The sequence below is a fragment of the Talpa occidentalis genome, unplaced genomic scaffold, assembly GCF_014898055.3.
Source record: "Talpa occidentalis isolate TD23 unplaced genomic scaffold, MPIMG_talOcc4v2.1 talOcc4.14, whole genome shotgun sequence".
NCBI classification, from domain to species: Eukaryota; Metazoa; Chordata; class Mammalia; order Eulipotyphla; family Talpidae; genus Talpa; species Talpa occidentalis.
Window position 1 is genome coordinate 1,590,562 of NW_023601433.1, and position 20,935 is coordinate 1,611,496.

A 20,935-nucleotide genomic window follows, 5' to 3' on the forward strand; every position below is an offset into this window, starting at 1 on the left:
GAGAAAAACCGGTATGTGCTGAATGAGAGCGAGAAACTGAAGATAAAACCACCAATCAGTGCCCTGGAATAAATAAGTGCATTGGTGCTTCCATTCCCTGGGGCTGCCATTCCTGCCCCCACCACTCCCACCATCACCCCCACCGACACCTCCACCCCCACCACCCCTGCCAACCCCTCCACCACCCCCACGTCCACCACCCCCACCTCCACTGTGACCACCACCACCTCTTCCACCAACGGCCCAGGCTTCAGAGCGTCTCACATTTTCTCCTCATTTCATTTATTAGCTCTTCGCTAAAAGAATATAGGGGTCAGTGTCGAGTATGTGAATTCGGGGTCTGTGAGCTGGCAAATATTCCCTCAGATGCGCAAGAAATCACGGGCCATTCTCCCTCCCCCAGATGTTTTCAAAAAGCTCAAAGACCAAAGAGTGCTTGAAAAAAGAGAGAGAAAAAGAAAACCCTCGCCTGCGCTTGATTCTACTGTCAACTTAGAGTGAACAAGTTTTGCTTTAATATATGAATTACATTGATACCTCACGTTACATGTATGAAGCCAAGTCACACTAACTGAGGCATTTACAGCCTCGAATCTTACTCCCGGTACACATTCCAATAAATTTATTCTGTAAAAACAATACATTTTTTTTGCTTTTGATTTTTTTTTTACAGTAAACTTTTCAACTACAAACCTTGAGTACGCGAAAGATGTTCCAAGGACGAGCATAACAGGATCGATAAAACCCAAACCGACTAGTAAATGTGTCCTCACGATATGAGCTGGCATAAAAATAAATAAAATTCTCTATTATCACAATAGCAACAATAATGTGCACATAGTAATGGGTGTGGATGAAGGTCAACTATTCTAATTCTAGTCCCAAAAGAAAACGGAGTTGGTTTTGGAAATCTGCATGTAAAAGTCAGTGCTTTGTCTGTTCCCAGGGCCGCTGCCAGCTCCAGCCTCAGGAGGTAAAGGTCACCTGGGGTGAGAGCTCGGAGGGGGCTGGCCCTGGGCCCACCAAGGGTGGCCTTTGCGCTGGAGGAACACAGAAGGGGTCACTGACCTCACATAGAGAAACCGAGTCTGTGCGCGCGGCGACGCGAGTCTGGAGGAGTGTGCGCTAGCTTATGTGGGATCGGTATCTTACAACGAGGTGGACGTCACACATGGCCTCAGAACTGAAGGACAGCTTCCCTGGCGGGTCACACGCCAGCACTGTGTGTCTAGAACTGGCTCCGGTTCTGTCGGGGGAGGAGATCCCTTAAACGCTGGAGGTCGTTAAAAAATGCTGATTTCTATCTGAGTGTTTGGTGGTGGCGGCTAAAGGCAGGAGCGTCAGGGACAGAACGCCTTGGTCGAGAGGATCCTAGACACGGTTAAGTTTGTGCAAAAATCTGGATAATCCTTAGTGGTTCAGGGCAACTTCATGCAACCGAATAACATGGAATCAAATCAGTAACCTTAAAAAAAGACTAAAATGTCTTTTTTTTTTTTTTTTTTGCCCAAACACAACAGAGAGGAATGTGAACATGTGCATACAAACTGGGGCTCTGCCGGTGACGACGGGATTGTGTGTTGTTCCTGTCAGATCCGAGGACGTCACGGCCGACACAGGAGCTTCCGTGGGTCTCTCCGCAGGCGGCGCTCGCGGCAGCGTTAGGTCTGCAGGAGGACACGGCGGTGGGCCCGGGGCCGCGGGGAGGACCACCCCGAACCCCGTGCCCCAGCACCCCCCAGCTGTGCCCCCGTCCCCCAGCTGCGCCCCAGACCCCGCGCCCTAGCCCCCATCCCACGCCCCAGCTGCTTCCTGGCGACCCCTCCCCCATCTCCCCTGAACCTGCAACGCTCCCTCCCGCCCCGCTCCCGAGCACCCACAGGGCCCCCAGGGAGAGAGCAGCAGCCACGAGGCGTCTCCTCAGCCCTCCCAGCGCCTCGGCCCTGCTCCAGGGGTGCCTGAGTCTCCCCCCGCCCGCCGCTCACCCCCTCGCCGCCCTTCTGCACGTCCGCAGCGGCGCTCCTCGTGTCGTTGCCGGCGTCGCCCCCCTCGGAGCCGCTCTTGTCCTCCTCCTTGCAGTCCTTGTCGTCTTCGTCCCCCGGAGACTTCCGGGACTGCTTAGAGGATTTCTGAGTGTTCAGACGGCAGAAGTCAGCGGTCAGTCAGCACCCGGAGGCCCGGGCCGTCACCGCCGCCGGCCCAGCCAGGCCTCTGGGCACCGGCCAGGAAGCCAGCACGGCCGCCCCGCTCAGCTCCTCCCAGCGGTGGCACAGTCCTGTGCCCGGGTCACCACTGGGGACACAGCACGTGATGCCACCGCCTGGGAGGGCCGCGAGGTCACCCCAGCGCTGGCCCCCTGGACAGCGGCAGAAACCGAGGCCCCGGGGAGCAAGGCCCCCCCAGAAGCGAGGCCCTGGGGAGTGAGGGGAGCCGGACATGAGGGCGTGGGGTGTGTGGGGGCTCTGGCCACAGCACGGGGCTGGTGGGGTGCAGTGGTCCTGCCGAGGCTGGGCATGCGAGAACCTGGACACTGACTCGGGCTTTTAAATCAAGGGCAGTTACTTTAGGGCCCGAGACCAGTCGCGGGGACAACAGGCTCTTGCTCGTCTCCTTATCATCTTAGAGCTGAAGCCACAGGAGCCTCGGGAGGCAGGTCTGGCCACGCCGCTGTGCAAACCGGCGTGGAGACAGCAGGGCGGCTGCTCGCGGCCATGAGAAAGGCCCGTGCGGCCCTGGGGGGCATTTCTTGGGGAGTTTTAAGGATCTGTGAGCAGGCGGCACGCGGGAGCTAAGAAGTCACCTGCGGCCTCCCAGGAATGAGCTGGCACGTCGGGACCCCCTCCCGGCTGCGGAGGGGGTCTGCGTGGCCCCCCCCTTCGCTGGGACACCCATGCCCCGAGGCCGGCTCACTGGGGAGCGGGGGGCGGGGGCTCAGGCCGGCGTGACAGCACAGCAAGGGGTCTGTGTCTCCCGGTGAATAGGCGTCAGGGTGGAAGCGCAGCCACCGCTTCTAGCCTGGCCTCCGGCAGCCGTCACCGTGCCCCCTTCTCCCCGGGACGCCCTCCGAGCACCGTGGGGACCCGAGTCGGTAAGCAGCGCCGCCCTGCAGACACAGGAGGGTTTGCTGAACGCTCGCAGGCGTGTCCGGCGGGGGCCTGGAGCCCAGCCCCCCGGGCTAGCCCCGGCCCGAGCTCTGAAAAGCTGGCGTCTTGCGTTCAGCCCCCAAGGGTGACGGTCCCGCGGTCCCGCAGCTCCCGCACTGTGCTTCTGAATCAGCGGTGTGAGAAGCCGAGACTGCGGCCCGTGAGCCCGTGTGCGCCGCTCGGAGCCTTCAGTGCGCTGCCCTCGCCCCTGGGGCCAAACCCAGACTCCTGCGGGCTCTGGCCTCTGCATCGGTGGCATCTGCTGCCCCCTCAGAACCAGGGTCAGCACCCACGCTGGCCTGCTTTCTGTCGGGACACGCCCGCCCCAGCCCTGCCGCTGGCTCCTCCCGCACGGACTCGCCTCTTCCGAAGGGCCTGGCCACCGTCTGCGGGGGTGCCCGTCATGGCCCAGTGCGCCTCAACCACGCCACCCTGCTCGGTGCCCCCAGCCTGCTGGGCCGCGAACTCGCAGGGAGGGGCTGCCCCTGCTGGCTGGGCAGAGCCGGGGCTTCCTTTGAGCGGGAGACAAGAGGCCCAGTCCTGCCGGCAGGAGCGACTCTCGGGCGCCCACACCCCTGTGCCTCTCACAGCACCCGGGCGGCCGCCCTCTGCCCAGCAGAAGGCCACGTCGGCGCTGGAGGGGCGCAGCAGACGTGCCCCCACCTGGGGCCGCCCGGCCCACCCCTCGCGCTGTGCTGGAGGCAGAGGCTCAGACAGGGTGCTCTTATGTGCTGCGTGAGGAGTCACAAGCAACCTCGGAGCAGCCTCGCGGGGACTCTAGAGGCTTGAGATGTGTGTGCATGTGCACACTCACATAATCACGCGTGCACACACAGGCACATGCGGCCACATGCACACGCGTGCACACACAGGCACCCCCCGCCCCCCGCACGCACGGAGACAGCGTGTAGACACGCCCAGCCTGCGGGTGGCCGGGGCGCCGCGCCTCACCTTGGAGGGGTACGGCTTTTTCCGCTTGGAGCCCGCCCGCTCGCTCTTGCGCTTGCCCTGGCCGTCCTCCTCCACGCGGCCGCCCTCGTCCTCGCTGCTGGCGTCCGCGGTATTCCCGCCCTCCCCCTCGGTCTCCGAAGAGCTCTGCTGCTGGATGGCCTGGGACACGAGAAGACGCCAGCCAGGGACACCTCAGATGTGCGAGGCGCTGTCTGTCTCCGTTGGAAGGGTCGGCTCACGCGGAGAGCCTTGACCCCGTGCCGCTGCCCGACTCCCCACGGCCACCCGCCCAAGGCCCCCCAACCCGAGCCGCCCCCGCCCCCCGCCCCGCACCACATTTGCTTCAAACGCTCCTGGAGCCGGAGGGATGGCGACCCTGAGCGGGAGGAGGGTGACGGTGGCCACTGGCAGAAAGACCCGCAGGCGCACGATCACCGCGCAGGGCCAAGCTGGGGCGACCTACCTGGTACCCCATGAACTTCACGCCGGGGTTGTTCTCTATTTCCCACAATCCTTCGTTAAATCCTTTCCGCTTGTTTGACTTTCCGAACTTGTCTTTGTACTCCTTGTAGGGGAAGAGGTCCTTGGGGCCGAGGAACGCCCTGTGGAGACAGCACAGCGCTGGCGCGGCCCCGGGGCACTGGCTGGACCCACCAGTCAGCCCCGTCGGCCGTGGGTCTGCTGAGGTAGCCCCGTTCTTTTTCTTGTTTTAAAGTTGATTTTTCAGTCCACAAGTAGTTTTAAGGACGTCACCTCTGCCCGTGACGCCATCATCTTGACCAGCCTCACTGCGGCTCATCTGCCCTAGGAGCTTTGTGACACTCACAGTGACAAAGTAAACACCGGCCTGAGAAAGCGATTTGCCTCCGTACACCCCACGGACATTCCCTCACCGCATGCACTTAAGAAAGAGTCATGTCCGTGTTCAACGAGGCGCTAAGCAAGAAGAAACACCGCACGCAGCGAGGAAACAGGGTCTCACCAGCTCCCCCCAACTCCGGGGAGAAGCGGGTCAGAGCCAGCCGGGGCGACTCCCAGGGCCGTGGGGGGTGGCTTTTCCCGAGTCCAGCCAGAGCAACAGCCTGGAGCAAAGAGGCCGGCTCTGCAGGGACCCCACGGCCCGGGGCGGGGGGTGGTGTCGGCAAGGTGCCCGGGCACTGCTCCAAGGGCGCCCGCAGGAACACCCAGAAAGCACTTCCTGAGAGCACCAAGCGCCACCAGCAAACGGTTGGCTCTGTGCCCAGAGCAGGGACTGGCCCCGTGTGCCAATCCTGCCTCGTGCCACAGACGCTGCTGATGGTGCGGAGACAGGCCCCACGGGTGGGGGAGGGGGCAGGACAAACGCTTGACCCAGAGGCCCCGCGCCCGCTGCGGGTGACGAGAGCCCACGCTCTCCAGCCGCACCCCTCGGAGGAGGAAGAGGGGTCCCCGGCACCAGCACTGGGTTCATGCGACGGAAACAGAGCTGATTCCGGACACGGACTCAGCTGTCTCCCCGGCGAAGCCAAGAGGAGCACCCTGAGGGCCCCTGGTAGGTGTCAGCAGCAGAGAGCAGAGAGGGCCACGGCGCCAGGGCGTCAGACCAGAGTCATCGGACTGGAGTCACGCGCTGACTTACGTTTCATGGGTGCCGAAAAAGAAGATGGGGTACTTGTTGGCCGGAGGCTTCACGGCTCCCTCGGGGAGCTCGTCGATCTGTGAAAGAGAAACGCAGCCGTGAGTGAGACTGCCGGCCCCGCGGGCAGGCGACGCAGGCATGGGCTGGTGACTGGTGGCTACTTTCCAAAGAAAACCAGTTAGTCAAAATCCTGATCATCGTTTCCTTGACCCGTGTAAAGTGCCCTGAGGTCCATGTCACCCAGCGCGGGCAGCGACGTGTCATCGGCTGTACCCGCGCCAGCAACGTGCTCAAGGAAGAGACAAAATGACTCGGTTCCTTGGACCAACACAATCACTCCGAGGAATCTGTCCCGGCAAAGGCGCTCAAAAAAATAATGACAAGGGGGGCCTCCCTGGTGGCGCAAGGGGTTAAGCACCACACTATGAAGCAGTCCGCAGTCTCTGCAGCACGAGTTCGATCCCCGGCTGGCCAGGGAGCAACCCACATGGCGCGGCAGACCTCTCCTGTCTCCCCGCTGCTCCCCTCAGCAGTGTACTTCAGTCAATCTGCCTGTTCTGCTCCCTGCTTTGTCTCTGGTGAATCCTCTCGCCCCCCGCATCTCTGGCCTGTACCCCAGCTCTTGTATAAATAAATAAATAAATCTTTAAAAAAATGACAAGGTCAACAACCAAATCCCCAAACAAAGAGATGCGCTGGGGGGTGAACACTTTCACCCACTCACTTGCTCGCAGGGTGGGCCCCCAGGAGGATGCGCAGTGCGGGCAGGGGATAGGCTCAGGGAGCCCTTGCTGCTTGCCTGACTGTGGACACCTGCCCAGCCCCGAAGCAGAGTCGCTTATTACGATGCACATTGGATTCTGTCCCTCTTTGCGTCTGACACGCGGTAGCCTCTGGTGGCTTGTTCTCACAGCCATGCTCCTGTGACCTTTTTACTTATTGATCTATTTTTAAAGATTTATTTATTTATGCATATAAGAACTGGGGTGCAGGCCAGAGGTGGGGGGGGGTGAGAGGATTCACCAGAGACAGAGTGGGGAGCAGAACAGGCAGACTGACGGAATACTGCTGAGGGGAGCAGCGGGGAGACAGATGAGGCCTGCTGTGCCCTGTGGGTAGCTCCCTGGCTGGGGATCAAACTCACGCTGCAGTGGCTGGTGATAGCTTCATAGTGCCGTGCTTATTAACCCCTTCCGCCACCAGGAATGGCCCCCTGGAGCTTTTTAAACATGAAGACGCTTTATTCCTTCCCAGACTGGCGTGTCCTTAGGTCTAGCAGACAGACCGTCCCCTAGGCGAGCGTAGGCTCCTTAGGACAGTCCACAGTTACACAGACTCTACTCCTTCGAGTAGACCATTTCTCAAGAAATGGTCCTGGGCACCCAAATCTCCTCCCGTAGCCCCAAACCTTTGAGCTCCAGGCATGAAATTACAAACACCTGCAAACTCCTTCCACACACGGGTCCCACCAGCAGCTTGACCGAAGAAAGGCCCGAGCAGAAGGGCCGCAGCCACGGGTCAGAGGGGCCACAGGGCTGGTCTTCAGTCTCTGGAGAAACCGCAGCCGTGACTCACAGAGAGCAGCCTGGGTGACCCGGCGCTGACCACGCAGAGGCCCAGGGCACAGAGCAGAGGCCCTGGCGCCCCGAGCAAAGACAGGCTCGGGCCCGGAAGCCCGGAGCTGAGCTGCCCTCTTGGTGGGGGGTGGAGGGGCCTCCTCCCCCGGGGCCTCGGCTGGTCAGCCTGCTTCTGCCTGGCCCTCCTGTGGGCACGCCCGGTCACTAAGGACGCCACGTGGGGCTCTCGCCGCGCCCGCCCACCGGCCCCAGGCTCGCGTCCCGGCTCCATGCCATCCCTGTCACGGAACTGAGCTCCCAAACCAAACCCTGCCATCGCACGTGGAGACCATCACAGCAGCCTTTTAAGACACCCCCTTGGCTCCCCACGCAGCCTCTAGGACGCACCCCCAGCGCTGCCCGGCAGCCAGCAGCGTCACTTTGAAGAGAACCGACCACACACGCGCCACTGTGGCAAAAAACGCTTCCCGTGACGCTCTCCACGGAAGGCGCCGTCGAACGCTCAGGTCAGTCCTGTGAGGACAGCCGCGCTGCAGCGGGCACGTCGGCGGAGATGGTCGGGCATGTATCTCCAGGGGACAGCAGAGGGCTCCGCGGACCCACGGCCGCGCGGTGACAGGCGTGAGCCGTGCTGACGGGGCCGCCAGGGCCTGTGCTTTCCCTCGCGAGAAACCCGACAGCGGAAGACTTAAAAAATGGCCGGGAGCTTCTCTTTCAAACAAAGACAGCTTTTGGCTAAAAGTGCCCTTGGCCTGCTGCAGGGGCCGCGGGATGGCCCGGGCCTGCTGGCCGAAGCCGTGGCTTGTTTGGCTCCCGCGGGGGTTCTGAGCAGGCACAGACGCTCCTGCCCGCGGGGTTGGCACCGCCCTTGCTGAGGAACATCCCCGCGGGGACGTGCGCTTCACGACAGCATGTGAGTGCTGCTCCCCCGTACCCCACGCCGCAGCAGACCATGCCTGCACGGCCCCGGAAGTCTCCGCCGGCCCGACCTCCCTCCCCCACAGGCGATGCGGCTCCCGCCACACGCGCCGTCTGGCCTGCTAAAGCTCGAGACAAGGTGGCCACTGGCTCCCTGGGTTTCTGCAATGGACTCGCCTTCCTGCGCAGGACAGCAGGGTTTCCGCAGGGACGCCCGGGTGAGCTGGGCCCGCGGCAGGTGGGGCCCCTCGGCCGGGCCCCATCCCATTCTCTGCTGCCCTGCCTGGCTCCCTCTGTCAGGCCCCGTCTCTCTGCAGGGACCGAGGCCCGCGACCAGGGCAGGCCTCCGAGGAAGGAGCAGGACGAAGACTGACAGCGAGGTCAGGGTGAGCTTGTCAGCAAGCGGCGCCCCCGCTCTGCAGGCGCCCTGGGGTGCTCAGGCTGCCCGCCGGGCTCACCGAGTGGCCGTGAACCCTGTGGGCGTCAGCTCTGGCTGACGAGAGGGAACCGGGGTGGGGGAGGCCCAAGTGGGCTGCAGGTCAGGCTGGAGTTAGGGGAAGACACGTCGTGGGTCTCAGCCTATTCCGGGGCTCGGCTGGGAAGCCCTGACACTGCAGCACCTGGAGGGGGCAGGCCCCGAGCCCTGGTGCCGGCCACTCTCAGAGTCCTGAGGCAGGTGCTGACATGGCCTGAGGCTAGGGTAGCGGGGTGGTGCCCACGGGAAAGGTCTGTTCCAGGGGACTGGGTGAAAGACGGATGTGGGGGAGCTCTCGCCAGGAGAGCACTGGGGTGTCTTCCGTCCCATCCCAGAGGGCGCCTCTGTGGCTGCGGGTGGACATGCACCCCGAGGAGTTGGACCACTGCTGCGTGTCCGGCTGCAGGTGCGCTGACCCGGCTCCAGGTCTCCAGAGGGGCGGTGCGTGTGGCAGTCTGGCCCTGCTGCGGTGGCCCGAGGTGAGGCCCTTCTGGCTTCCAGCCTCGAGCCCACTTCCGCAGCCTCCAAACAGTCCGGGCATCTGACCCCCCGAGGAGCCCTCTGCACTTCACCCGGGGTGAGTCCCGCTCAGTGACACCGACCCCAAAATGCTATGGGAAGCAGAAGATAAGGTACCCAGGAAACGCCTGGTAAACAGCACAGTGTAAGGCCAGAAATGAATCTAAGAATAATTAAGAACCACATTTCACTCTAGTAAACACTCCCCGTTCAATCTGAGAACCTCCTCCTGCCCTTCGTTTCCAGATTCGCCTCTGCCGAGAATTCCTTCCAGTTTGTTAAGGTCTCTTAAAAGCAACATCTTAATCATTTTTTAAAGGGAACAAAATCCTGCAGACGCCCAGCTGTCATAAAATGTTATCGTATGTTCTGAAATATGCAGCTATAATAACAGTATCTGAGCCGCACACCAGAAAACCAGGATGAATTTATACTGAAGGAGACGTAAAACGACACCAATACAATCAAAATTAACACAATTAACTCAACGCCACTGTTTTTCTCTCAAGAAGCGTGCGGGGTCCTCCTGGGTGGGTGTCCCGCATGCCCTTCCCAGGGCCACAGCCGACCCCGCCCCCAGGCCTGGCTCCTCAGTGGGCAACCAACATTCCGCAAGGCTGGGCCCGCCGGAGGGGAGGGGGGCGAGGATGGGAAGGGACGGGACTTGGGGCCCCTCCCGGCAGTCACCCTGCCTGCCTCGCAGGCCCCCACCCGTGAGGCCACCCTGACGTCCCCGGGCAACCCCTCAGACAGGGAGACGCGCGTCCTCTCGTTGGGGACCGGCCCCCTGGGGTGGAGGGCGCTGGGTTGGCCTCGACCCTGAATTTGCGGCAGCCAAGGGATGGCTGGAGGGAGCTGGGCCTGAGGCAGGTGGGAGACTCCTCTAGAGAATGGCAGCTGCGGCCTAAGAGGAGCTGCTGGGTGGCAGAGAGCTGGAGGGGCCTAGTTGCTCCCATCGCAGGACACAGGCGAGCCAGAGGGAGGCGGCTGCAGCCCGTCCAGGGTGTGCTGACTGGGGCGTCCCGAGCCCCGTGGTGCCCTGCAACGGCCGCCGTCCCCGGCGCAGAGACAGAGAAAGGAGACCTGCCTTCTCCTCCGCCCCCCGTGTGAGACTGGACGCCCTGGGCTCAGGGGAGCCCAGGCCGGGTGGAGCAGTGCCCGTGGGCAGAATCCAGCCGGGAGTGTGGGCCAGGGAGGGACGTCACCTGGGACTTGCAGGAGGGAACGTCAGGGCCCCACTCACACGGCCAGCCAGCGCCACAGCCAGAGCTGCGGGGAGCCGAGCGCGCAGGAGCCCCGGCCAGGGAAGAGGCCAGGCCGCGGCTTCCCGTGCAGCAGCGACGGAGCCCCGGGAAAGGCTGAGGGTCTGGGCCCGAGTGAACCGGCCAGAGGAACCAAGAGCGTGGACATCTCACTCTGCGCCGCTCCTCAAGTGACGCCCTGACACCACACAGCTGGGCCTCCACAAACAGGCCCGTCGCCTGGCAGCTCCCCGTCAAGCCAGAGAGACCGGAAGTGCCAAGGACCGGGCTCAGGGCAGCAGCACTTACACTAACAGAGGACGCAAAACACTCTCTAGTTGTAATCACGGTTTTCAAACTGTTGAGGGAAGCGCGAGGAACTTGACCCAGCACCTGACACGGCAGCTGCGGGGCAGCGTCCGGGCCCCCGAGCTGTTGAGGACGAGGTGGCCTCTGCACGCTCACCCTTTACCCCATGAGACACCTGAGGACGAGGTCGCGGACGCCAGCAACAGGGCAGTGCGGAGGGCACCAAGACCAGCAGCGTTAACAGACAAGATGAAGGCAGGGACCAGACCTGAAAAGAAGCTGAAGGAGGCGCGAGTGTAAATGAAGCTTCCAGAACCATCACCGTGGACAGAAGAGGCTGCGTGTGGGACCACAGCCTTTGAGGAAGGAGCGTTCTCTTGCAGACTGAGAGTGTGGAGCTGGACCATTCCTCCCGCCTCATGCACAGCGCATGCCACGCCAGGCACAACCCGCACACGCACAGCACAGATCTCACATGTGAGGTCTGTTTCCTCAGAAACAGACACACCCACAAAGCCATCCCAGCACAAGAGAAGGAGGCCCGGTCTCAGCTAGGCCCTGAGGCCCTCCCGACCACACACTGGCCACCAATCCTGCTCTGTCCAGAGCATCACATGACGGGCACAGGAGGCCCCTGTCAGGGCTCTCGCCCTACATTTCTGAGATTCACCCCGCTTTTGTGGATGTCAGCAGTGCGCCCTTTTCACCACTGAGTGGTACTCCAGGCCCAAGCACGTGTGTATGTGGCCTCCCGGGCAGGACACCCTGGCTGACCTCTGTGCTCTGCTTTGACGGACAAAGCTGCTATGTGTGGGCACCTGGTCCAGGTCTTCCAGCGAACACAAGCTCATCGTCGGGGTGCCCAGGCCATGCTGCTGAGCCACAAGCGGGCATTTCTTTCGCTCCACGCAGAGCAGCTCAGGCTGAAGGATTTATCAATGACAGCCAGCATCTGAGGGTCCTCACGTCAAGTTTTAGAATTAAAAATGTTCTTCAGTTTAAACACAAGCGTTTTTAGACACTTTGTGTTCTTGACTGTCTTTATGATTTTGGGGGGCAGGGCTAAGAAACCTTGGGGGCTCACATCTTGGGGGGCACAGAAGATGAATTTGAAGGGTGAGAAGAAAGCAGGAACGCTGCTGTTCCATTCCTTACCCTTTCACTTAAGAAGCAGATCTTGCTGATGTCTGACACGTGGGTTGAGGCTGAGCCCTTTCGCGGTGGCTGCTCCCTCTCTGGGGGCTGTGACCTGCAGTGTCGTGCTGCCGGGTCCAGAGGGCCACGGCTGGCCCTGCCAGGCACCCCGACTGGTGACCAAGCAAGTGCCCCCAAGACCTGTGACCAGTGAGCAAACGCCAGCAGACCGCCCGGCCGGTAGCTCATTCTAGAAAGTTTCTGAAGATGAAAACTGTGACTATCTGGTCAGATTTCACTAGAATCAGGCAAAAATGTTCCCCAAATGAATACTTTTAAAGTATGGACTTAACGTATCACAGTTGATGTTTTGCCATTAAGAATTTTTAAAAACAAAATTTTATGTCACGTTTGCCTTTTAGTTTACTTTTACATTCATTCTGTTACGTGTGTGCAAAGCACACTTCTCTAGGATTTTACAGCACATTTGCTCTTAGTGGGGGTGTGGGCGGACGTGCTCCCCAGCAGGGCCTCGAGACCCATTGCAAGTGTCGCTCTTTCTTGTCCTCAAGGACTCCGGAGCCTCTAGTTTTTCTTCTAGTTTTTCGAGCTGATGCAATAACCCAGCAGAAGCAGCCAGCAGCTCTTGCCACTAGCAGGGCTGGGGGTGAGGGGCGCAGAGTCCTGGGGGGTGTGAGGGCCGTGGGCGACGGCTGGGCCTCGTCCTGGGTGTGGGCTGCACGAGGGCGGAGGTCACACACGCCCGGGGCTACACGTGAGGTCTAGTCACACTTGACCGCCAAGGGGGTGAACGGATGCACAGAAACCCCAGGCTCCAGTGGGGTACGCGCCAGAGCCGAGGCTCAGTCCTTGTCTATTTGAAATTCTTCACGATAAAATGTTGGGAAAATTAACCAATTTGTCCAAGAGTTAAAAATTAAAAATAGTGCAGGGCTACAGAGAAGGAGTTAGAAATTCAAAAGGAGAGAAGGGGGGAGCAGCAGAGCTCCATCGGCGCTAAGTCTGGGGGGAAGGAGGAGAAGCTCCGCTAGGGACAGTCCACAGACACTCAGGAAGATCGCAGAAGAGCCCGAGGCTGGGGAGGGAGGCCAAGGCCCAGGCCCACCGCCCCTGGCCAGCCGCGGGGCCTCGCGCCACCCCTCTCCAGCAGGGAAGGGGTTCTCCACCCGGCAGGGCCCTCTGAGAGGCCCCACTGCCCGCCTGAAGGCCCCCTTCTCCCTCCTCCTGCCTGGGGTCCAGGGCCACAGAACCCGATCCCTTCCCATCAAGTGGGACCGACATCTGGTCTTTTCCCAGTCGGCGTTTTGTGTGGACACGCGGCAGCCAGGTGTGACGCGGGGCCCACGTCCAGGACTAGGGTAAAAACAAGGGTAGACACGTGGCGGTCAGCGCAGAGCCGAACACCAGGCCCCGCACACCAGGCCCCAGACCTGGCCGCTCCTGGGTGCCGAAGGGGTGGCTGCGGGGCGGTGAGGGTGAGGTGTGTGCCCGGCAAGGAAGCCCTTTCCTGGGGCCCTGGATTCCTTTCCCTCCTCTTCTGTGTCTCCTCCAAGCACCTAACATACTTCATTTCCTCATTTTGTTATTATGTTGCCTTGGAGTGGAATTCAAAGTCTAGGGGTTTACTGCAAAATCAGATGCCCAGCCAGGACCCTGTCCAGCCAGGACCCTGTCCAGCGCGTGGCTGCACAGGCCGCCAAGCTGTGCCAGGATCATGCACAGAGTTTCGCGTCGGTGTCCGTGATTCTCAGCAGGTGTATTTCAAGGGGAGGCCAACGCGGGCCGCGTGCCACGAGGAAGCTGCCGCTGGCCTGGACAGTCTCGAATTCACCTCTGACGCTGCGGCCCCAGCGCCCCGGCCTTGTGTGCTCAGTCCCAGCCGCCAAGGCCCCCCAAGGCCCCCTAAGGCCGCCAGAGGCCCCGCGAGCCCGTGCGGCCGAGGCCCGGTGCAGCCCGGCCGGTCTCCCGGGGACGCCCGAGGCCGGCAGAAAAGTTGCCCAGCCGGGTGGGGCCCGCGCAAGGGTTCCCCCAGATCTGCGGGCGCGGGGAGCTGGCGGCCGGGCCTCCGGTTGCAGGACGGGAGCTCCCGCCCCGCCGCGGCCCCGGCTCCTCCGAGCGCCCGCGGGAGCAGCGTCCAGGGCCGGAGCAGCGTCCAGGGCCGCGCGCCGCCGCGGCCGCCGCCGCATGATGTCACTTCCTCTCCCGCGGGGATCCCGGGCCCGGCGGCGCCCGCCCTGCCCGCCGGGGCGCCCGGGCCTTGCCTGGGCCTGAGCCGCCCGCCCGCCGCGCCGGGACAAAAGGCGCTCGAGGCCCGGCCCGGCCCGGCCCGGCCCGGCCCTGCTCGCCGCCGCCCGCGCGCCATGGTGGCCCGGGGGGGCCGGGGGCTCAACAAGTCCCTCGCCGGCCGCGCCCGGGGCGGAGGCCGAGGCGGAGGCTCGGGGCGGGCGCCCAGCTCCTGCCCAGCGCGCGCCCCGCGCAGCCCGGCCCCGCCCCGCCGGCCGCTGGGCCCCAGGCCGCTCGGCCCGCAGGAGCCGCCCCCCCAGGCCCCGCGCCCCGGCCCCGGCCCCGCGCCCCGCGCCCCGGCCCCGCGCCCCTCGGCCCCGCGCCCCGGCCCCGCGCCCCGCCCCGGCCCCTCGGCCCCGCGCCCCGGCCCCGCGCCCCGCCCCGCCCCGGCCCCTCGGCCCGGCCCCTGCGCGCGGGCACCGGCCCGCCGGCCTCAGGGCGCCCCGGCCCCGCGCCCCGCCCCGCGCCTCCGCGCCTCCGGCCGCTGGCCCGGCCCGCGCCCCCACCCCGGCCCGCGGCCCTGGAGGCGGCGGGCGGCGCGGGCCGCGCCATCATGGAGGGGCGGCGCGGCCACTCACCCGGGCCGGCCAGTGCGGGTAGCCCTTCATCTTGGCGAAGACCAGGTCGCCCGCCTTGTACTCGCGGGGCCGCGGGCGCGCCATGCCGCCCGGCCGGCCGGACGCGAGCCGGAGCCGCGGGCCTGGCCGGCGCTGCTCGACGCGGGGCGCGGGCGGCGGTGGGCGGGGGGCGGGGGGCGGGGGGCGCGGCCGGCCCGCCCCGGCCGGCCGCGGGGAGGGGGCGCTCGGCTCGCCCCGCGCGGGGTCCGCGCGCGCTCTCGGGGCGCCGCCGGCCGCAGGCCCCGCCGCTGTGGGCGGTCCCGGCGCGGGCCTCGCGCCTCGCGACTCCTCGCGGCGGCGCCGCAACCACCGCGGGCGCGCCCCGCCCGGCCCGGCCCCCGCAGCCGCGCCGGCCCGCGGGGGCGCCCCTCGCCGCGCCCCTTTGTTCTCGGCCGGCGGCGCCGCGGCCCAGCCAATCGCCTCCGGCCGCCCCGACCCCGCGCGCCGGCCCCGGCGGGACTCGAACTCGGGCCCGGGACCGCGGCGTGGGGAGCCGCCCGCTCGGGCCCGGGGTGCCCGGGGCGCCCGCCCTCGCCGGCCGCGGAGGAGAGGCCGGCGGGGCCCGGAGCCTTTGCGCGCGGCCCTCGGCCCGCCCGGGCCAGTTCTGCGGCCGGAGCCCCGTCCCCCGAGGAGCTCCCTGTGCCGCAGCTGCCCGTCTCGCGAAGCCGCCTTCCTCTTGCCCTGTAGCACGTGCGTGTGCATGGGTGTGCAGGCGTGCACGATGGTGTGGCAGAGCATGGACGCGTGGGTGTGGATGGCGCGGGCGGCGTGTGTGCATGCGTGTGCACGTGTGTGCATGTGTGCGTGGCCTGCGTGCTGTGCCAGCGTGTGCTTGGCTGGGCTCTTGTTCCCTGGTGCAGGCTGCCGGCGCCGGGCTGGGGGGCTTGGACTCCCTCTCACCGCACTGTGGACGGGCATCACCCACCTCCTGAGGCCGGCCCCGCCACCGGCGTCTCTGATCTTCTTTCTCAGCTTCTTCCGTCTCCGCAGCAGGCTGCAGGCCCCTCATGCTCCGTCTCGCCACAGAAGACTGGCCCGGGTCCTTGCTGCGGCTGTCACGGCCCCTTTGGGCAGCTACAATGTGCCCCAGACGGGTGATGTACAAGCCACGGCGTTACCTTCTCAACAGCTGAACCCCGTGGCTGGAGGCGTGTGGGGCCGTTCTGCCTGGAGAGGCCCTGCTTCCTGGACACCGAGGACAGGGTTTGCAGTGTCCTTGGCGTGGGGGTTGGCGGGACTGCACCCTGCGACCTAGTGGCGCCCGAGGCCCTCTCGGAATCCCTGGGTCTTAGGATTTAACCTGAACACGGACATTGGTCCCTGGCCGTCTCCCAGAGTGTCTCCGGCTGCCAGGCCCGCCACAGTGTCCGTGTGTCCTGCTCGCAAGCCGCACAGTGGGCCGTGTGTCCTCTGCCAAACCCAGAGCCAGGGCCACGCTGCTGGCTGGCCTCCTGTAGGCATGGGTCGGGCCGAGAGAGAGGGCAAGAGGGGCAGGTTGGGAGCCGTGGGGGGCCTCAAGCAGGGCGCGGGTTTAGACCGGTCACTCCTCGGGTGGAGTGGATTTGAGGGGAGTTTGGAGCCAGGTGCTCAGCAGCGGGCTCTCCAGGAGGGAGCTGGCATGGCCGAGACTCGCTGACTCACCGGCACAAGAGGGTGGGAAGGAGGAAGATCAAAAACCATCCCCTGGTTTCCAGCCCAGCCTCCGGGTTAGTTTTGCGTAGCCCACTTAGAGGGGAGCTGTGAGGCCCTGGGCGTGCGGGAGGTTCCTGGACCGGGGAGAGTGAAGAGAGGAGGGCGGCGTGGAGCCCGGCCAAGGGCCAGGCGGGCCACGGGTGGCGACGGGAGCCAAAGCAGGAGGGAAGGCCTTTCTGCGGAGGCCACGGCCCCTAAACGGCCCGGAGCGAGCCAGGAGCCCGCCCTCCGCCTGGCCACGAGAAGCACAGGGACCGCTGTTAACCCGAGCAGCAGAGCCTATTGCCGAGGTGGCTGCAAGCCCAGGGAGCATCCGAGGGACACCGGGCCGGGGCGCGTGGCGGGTCTGGTCTCTGGGACAGAACGGTCACATCGAAGGGCGACCTCCTGATGGAGCTTCTGGTCGGGTGGCTTTGCCCTGAGGGCCTGCTGTGCTGTGCTGGGCGCGCCCCCTCCCCGGCGCCCTGCGATGAGGACAGGCCAGTGCCTGTGGGATAGGTTTACTGGCTCCTGGGTCGTTCCTGGGCGGAGGCCGGCTCCTCGCAGGCAGCTGACTTGAGGTGCACCCAGCCTCAGGCCTGTGCCGGAGGCCGCCCCACTGGCCTGCTGTCGTGCCAGGCCCAGGATGCCTTCCAGCAGGTGCACGCCACGCGGGGGCGGCTCCACGCAGCACGCCCGGAAAGGGCCCAGAGCAGCGGCCTGAGCCGGGAGAGCGGCAACGGTGGCGGCAGGAAGTGAACGGCCGAGGGGGTCAGCCCAAGAGCAGGAAGGGAGGGGCTTCCTGTGTGGTCATTTGACTTAAACATCGGGGACATTTGAATGGGAATGAGAGGCGCCTGGCCGGTCGCCGGCCACGGGAGGCCTTGCTTTCAGGTGTGCCGGGGAGCCGGCCCCTCCTGCTCTCCTGCCGAGTGGGAGCTGCCCTCGGGCGCCCCGTGTGCTGGTCGGGAGGGGCCTCGAGTCCAGGGGAGATGCCCTCCGCTCTGCAGCAGGTGGGGCCTGCCTGCGGCTCTCAGACGGGCGGATGGCCCTGAGGACCCCAGGACGGCTCTGCTCAGATAGCCAGTGGATGATAGTAACCCCCAGACTCCACTGGGTCCGCGAAAGAGTCTGATGTATTTTAGTTTATTCAACAGGCCCAGGAGCTGGTGGATTTGCTGTGTCAAATCCACACATTGGTCTTATCTCTGAAGCGGAAGGAACTCCGCTGGGGTGGGGGGGCTCTCGCTCCCTTGACTGCGTTTGGCTTCGCACCCCTGCCCCTCCCTGCCCCCAACTCCCTGGCCTCTGGGCCCCCCACTCACACACCCACACATTCCATTGATCTTGTCCTGTTTTCACCTTCCCATCGTGCCTTGACCCCTTCCCAATAAAACTACACCTGCCTTCAATCCTGTCCCCCAGACGCGCCCTCTCGTGGAAACCTGGCCACTGTTTCTGTGCGCGCTGGTCCGGTGACCGCGTCTGTGCTGCGGGGGGGACGCCGTTCCGCAGCCACCACCCTCGCTCGCCCGCCATCGCCATCCGTCCGCCCGCCAAGGCGCGGGCCGGAGCGTGGAAGCCGGAGCCGGGCCTGCCTGGACGGCGCTGTGCGAGCCCCGCAGGCTGGAGCGTCCAACTCCAGGCCTCCGCAGGGCCACCCCGGGAGAAGGCTGGGGGCGCGGGGGCGGGGGGGGGACGCTCGGCTGGCGCTTGGAGGGGCGTTACCAAGGCAGCACCTGCGCGCCCCTCCTGGGCACGAGCAAGCAGGTGAAGGACCGCAGATGCCCGCGGGCTGGAGGGGGACTGCTGCGGGGAGAGTGGGGCCCGCAGAGTCCGAGGCTGTGAGGGGGAAGAAGGGAGGGTCGCCCCGGCAGTCCCCAGCTTTCCCGGTCTCCCTGGTTGAGGTGCCGGGCACGTGGGTGGGGCCACCTTGGTTGTCAGCCCCTGGGTGTGGCAGCGCCGGGTCGCAGAATCGGGCAAGGGAGCGGTGGCGGCTGTTCTAAGCCCCCAAACTTTGGGGTGGGCTGCTGTGTCGCAGCAGCTAACTGACGCGGGGTTCAGTAGCAGATCAGATACCGCTAGAAAACAGTGATCTGGAAGACGGGACAGAAGGAAAAGTACCCAGGCTGCAGCCCAGGGAGGGGAAGGGAAGAAACGCCAGCCCCGCGCTCCCGGAGGCCAGCGCGCGCCTCTCTCTGTGAGACGCGGGGACAAGGCGAAGACCCGCCTGGACGGCGATGGCGACGGTGAGGGAAGAGAGACCTGAAACAGGGCGGACCGCGAATTTTCTAAAACTCCTGAAAGCTGTCAAGCCGCAGAGTGAACTGCTTTGAATGTCAATCATGATCAGAGAAGCTCACGCCCCGAGCATTGCAGCAGAATGACTGACGCCCACGGAGCCGAGGCAAAGGCCCACGTTATCTGGCCAGGTGCACAAGAAGGCTGCCGGACAGCTGACTTCCCAACAGAAAGAAACTCGTTGGCACCCCAAATTCCAAACTAAGCAAACCGTCTTTCCGAAAGAAGAGACAGGACGTGCCAGGCACACGGAGCCGGGAGCTCAGCGGGCAGAGAGCTCCGGGGCAGGCGCTCCGGGCGCAGGAAGGGACGAAGAGCAGCGGGAAACCACCGCGAGTGGGTGCGACTGTGCTGGCTGTGTGGGGTCAGGTCATGATGAATTATTTGGGTTATAGTTATGGAGAAATAAAAATTCACCAAAAGTGAGACTTAGTAAGTGGAGCTGAAAGATGGAGCATCCTCAGGTAACACGGAGCACGACAGAAGAGTCAACATGCTCACTTGAACAGGTGGCCGGTGCAGGTCAGCTCTGGGATTACAACGAAGACGAAAATAAAAGGACGCTCAGCTCGTGGCGGACAACAAACAAGTAACTGACACGTAACCCTAACAGGCGGGAGCAGAGCGAGCAGAGACCAGTGGATTCACGTGAGCTGTGTGGTCACCTGGCGGGGGGAGAGCCAGGCGCATGGTGATCGCTTTAAAGGAAAAACGAGCAAATATTCCAACTACAATGAAGAGGTTGTCAGTCTGGCTTGGGAAGAGGGTGACCCTTCCAGGTATACGACACACCTTGAATGAAGGAGATTGAATGGTGACAGCAACGGTTTTCCATTGCAAATACCAACAGACTACGGCCTCACTAACATCAGACGAAAGAGACTTCCAGGCACAAAGCATTACTATAGGTCGGAGGCTCAGCCAAGAGCAACTTTGCCCCCCACCCCCGTCCCCTTGCAGTAGACCCTTGGAAACGTCTAGAGTTGTTGTGGATGGTTGGGAACGTGGGTGGGCTGCTAGTGGATAGAGAACAGGGCCACTCTGGAGGCCGACAGTGTGCAAGACACCACCCCACCCCACCCCGTAAATAATTATTCTGCCCCAAATATCAGCATTGCCTCAGATGACAAATGGGCTACAGGACCTCCCTGGTGGCGCAGGGTAGTAGTAAGTCTCAGCACCATCAAGCTGTCCACAGCCACTGCAGCACGAGTTCGATCCCGGCCACATGGCGCAGCAGATCTCTCCTGTCTCCCTGCTGCTCCCCTCAGCAGTGTACTTCAGTGGATCCACCTGTTCTGCTCCCCACTCTGTCTCTGGGGAATCCTCTCACCCCCTCCACCTCTGTCCTGCACCCCAGCTGTTTTATGCATAAATAAATAAAAACAAATCTTCAAAAAAAAAAAAAACGAGGCTACAGAGGTGACAAAAAAATAAAAGGGTCCATTGACCAGAAACACATAAAATGTTTAATTTGTAATTTGTATCTACTAACAACATAACCTCTTTCTCTCTCTATATATACGTACCTGTGCGTATCTGTGTTTATATATGTAAAGATGAGAAATGCATCCGCAGTTGAGGTGAGCGATGTCAGCACAGTTCTGCTGAGAACTAACAGAACAAGTGGGCAAAAGTGTCAGTGGGAGCACAGTCGAGCTGAGTGATGGAGAGCACCACTTGATCTGAATGACAGATTTGTTCCCAGTATCTGTACGATGCATATCATTTTCATTTCTAGGTGTTTATTTTATTTTTTAAATTTTTATTTTAATTTCTGGGGCGACGCGCTTCTGTTAGGGGCACACGCCCCGCACACCCTCCTCTGGATGCCGTCCCCAATCCCTCTGGTAACCAGCAAGAACATCCATCATTTTCAAACACACATGGAACATTTGCAGAAATTATCTATGTCCCGGCTTCCAGAGTTAGTCCCAGTAGCCTCCAAATGATTAAGTCTGGTGTAGTCTCTGACCAGAGCGAAATTAACCCAGAAATCAACAATACAGAGAAAAGTAGAAAAATCCTAAATGTTTGGAAGTTAACAGTATTTTTCTTGACTAGTTTTAAATAACCCTTGAGGGCCTCCCCCCGTGGCGCAGCGGTTGAGCGCTGGGCTGCGAAGCTGCCTGCAGCCTTTGTAGCATCAGTTCGATC

General features: G+C 63.0%; 1 protein-coding gene across 1 annotated transcript; it reads right to left on the minus strand.

Moving 5' to 3' along the window:
• Window positions 1–228: 228 nt before the first annotated feature.
• Window positions 229–14,867, minus strand: HDGFL3 (HDGF like 3). The gene is made up of 6 exons (XM_037509958.2): window positions 14,768–14,867; window positions 5,713–5,789; window positions 4,558–4,696; window positions 4,095–4,253; window positions 1,986–2,129; window positions 229–1,667 (listed from the first exon to the last, which is right to left on the minus strand). Exons 1-6 carry the CDS (start codon window positions 14,849–14,851, stop codon window positions 1,662–1,664), a joined length of 609 nt encoding a protein of 202 aa, XP_037365855.1. The 5' UTR covers window positions 14,852–14,867; the 3' UTR covers window positions 229–1,661.
• Window positions 14,868–20,935: the final 6,068 nt, after the last annotated feature.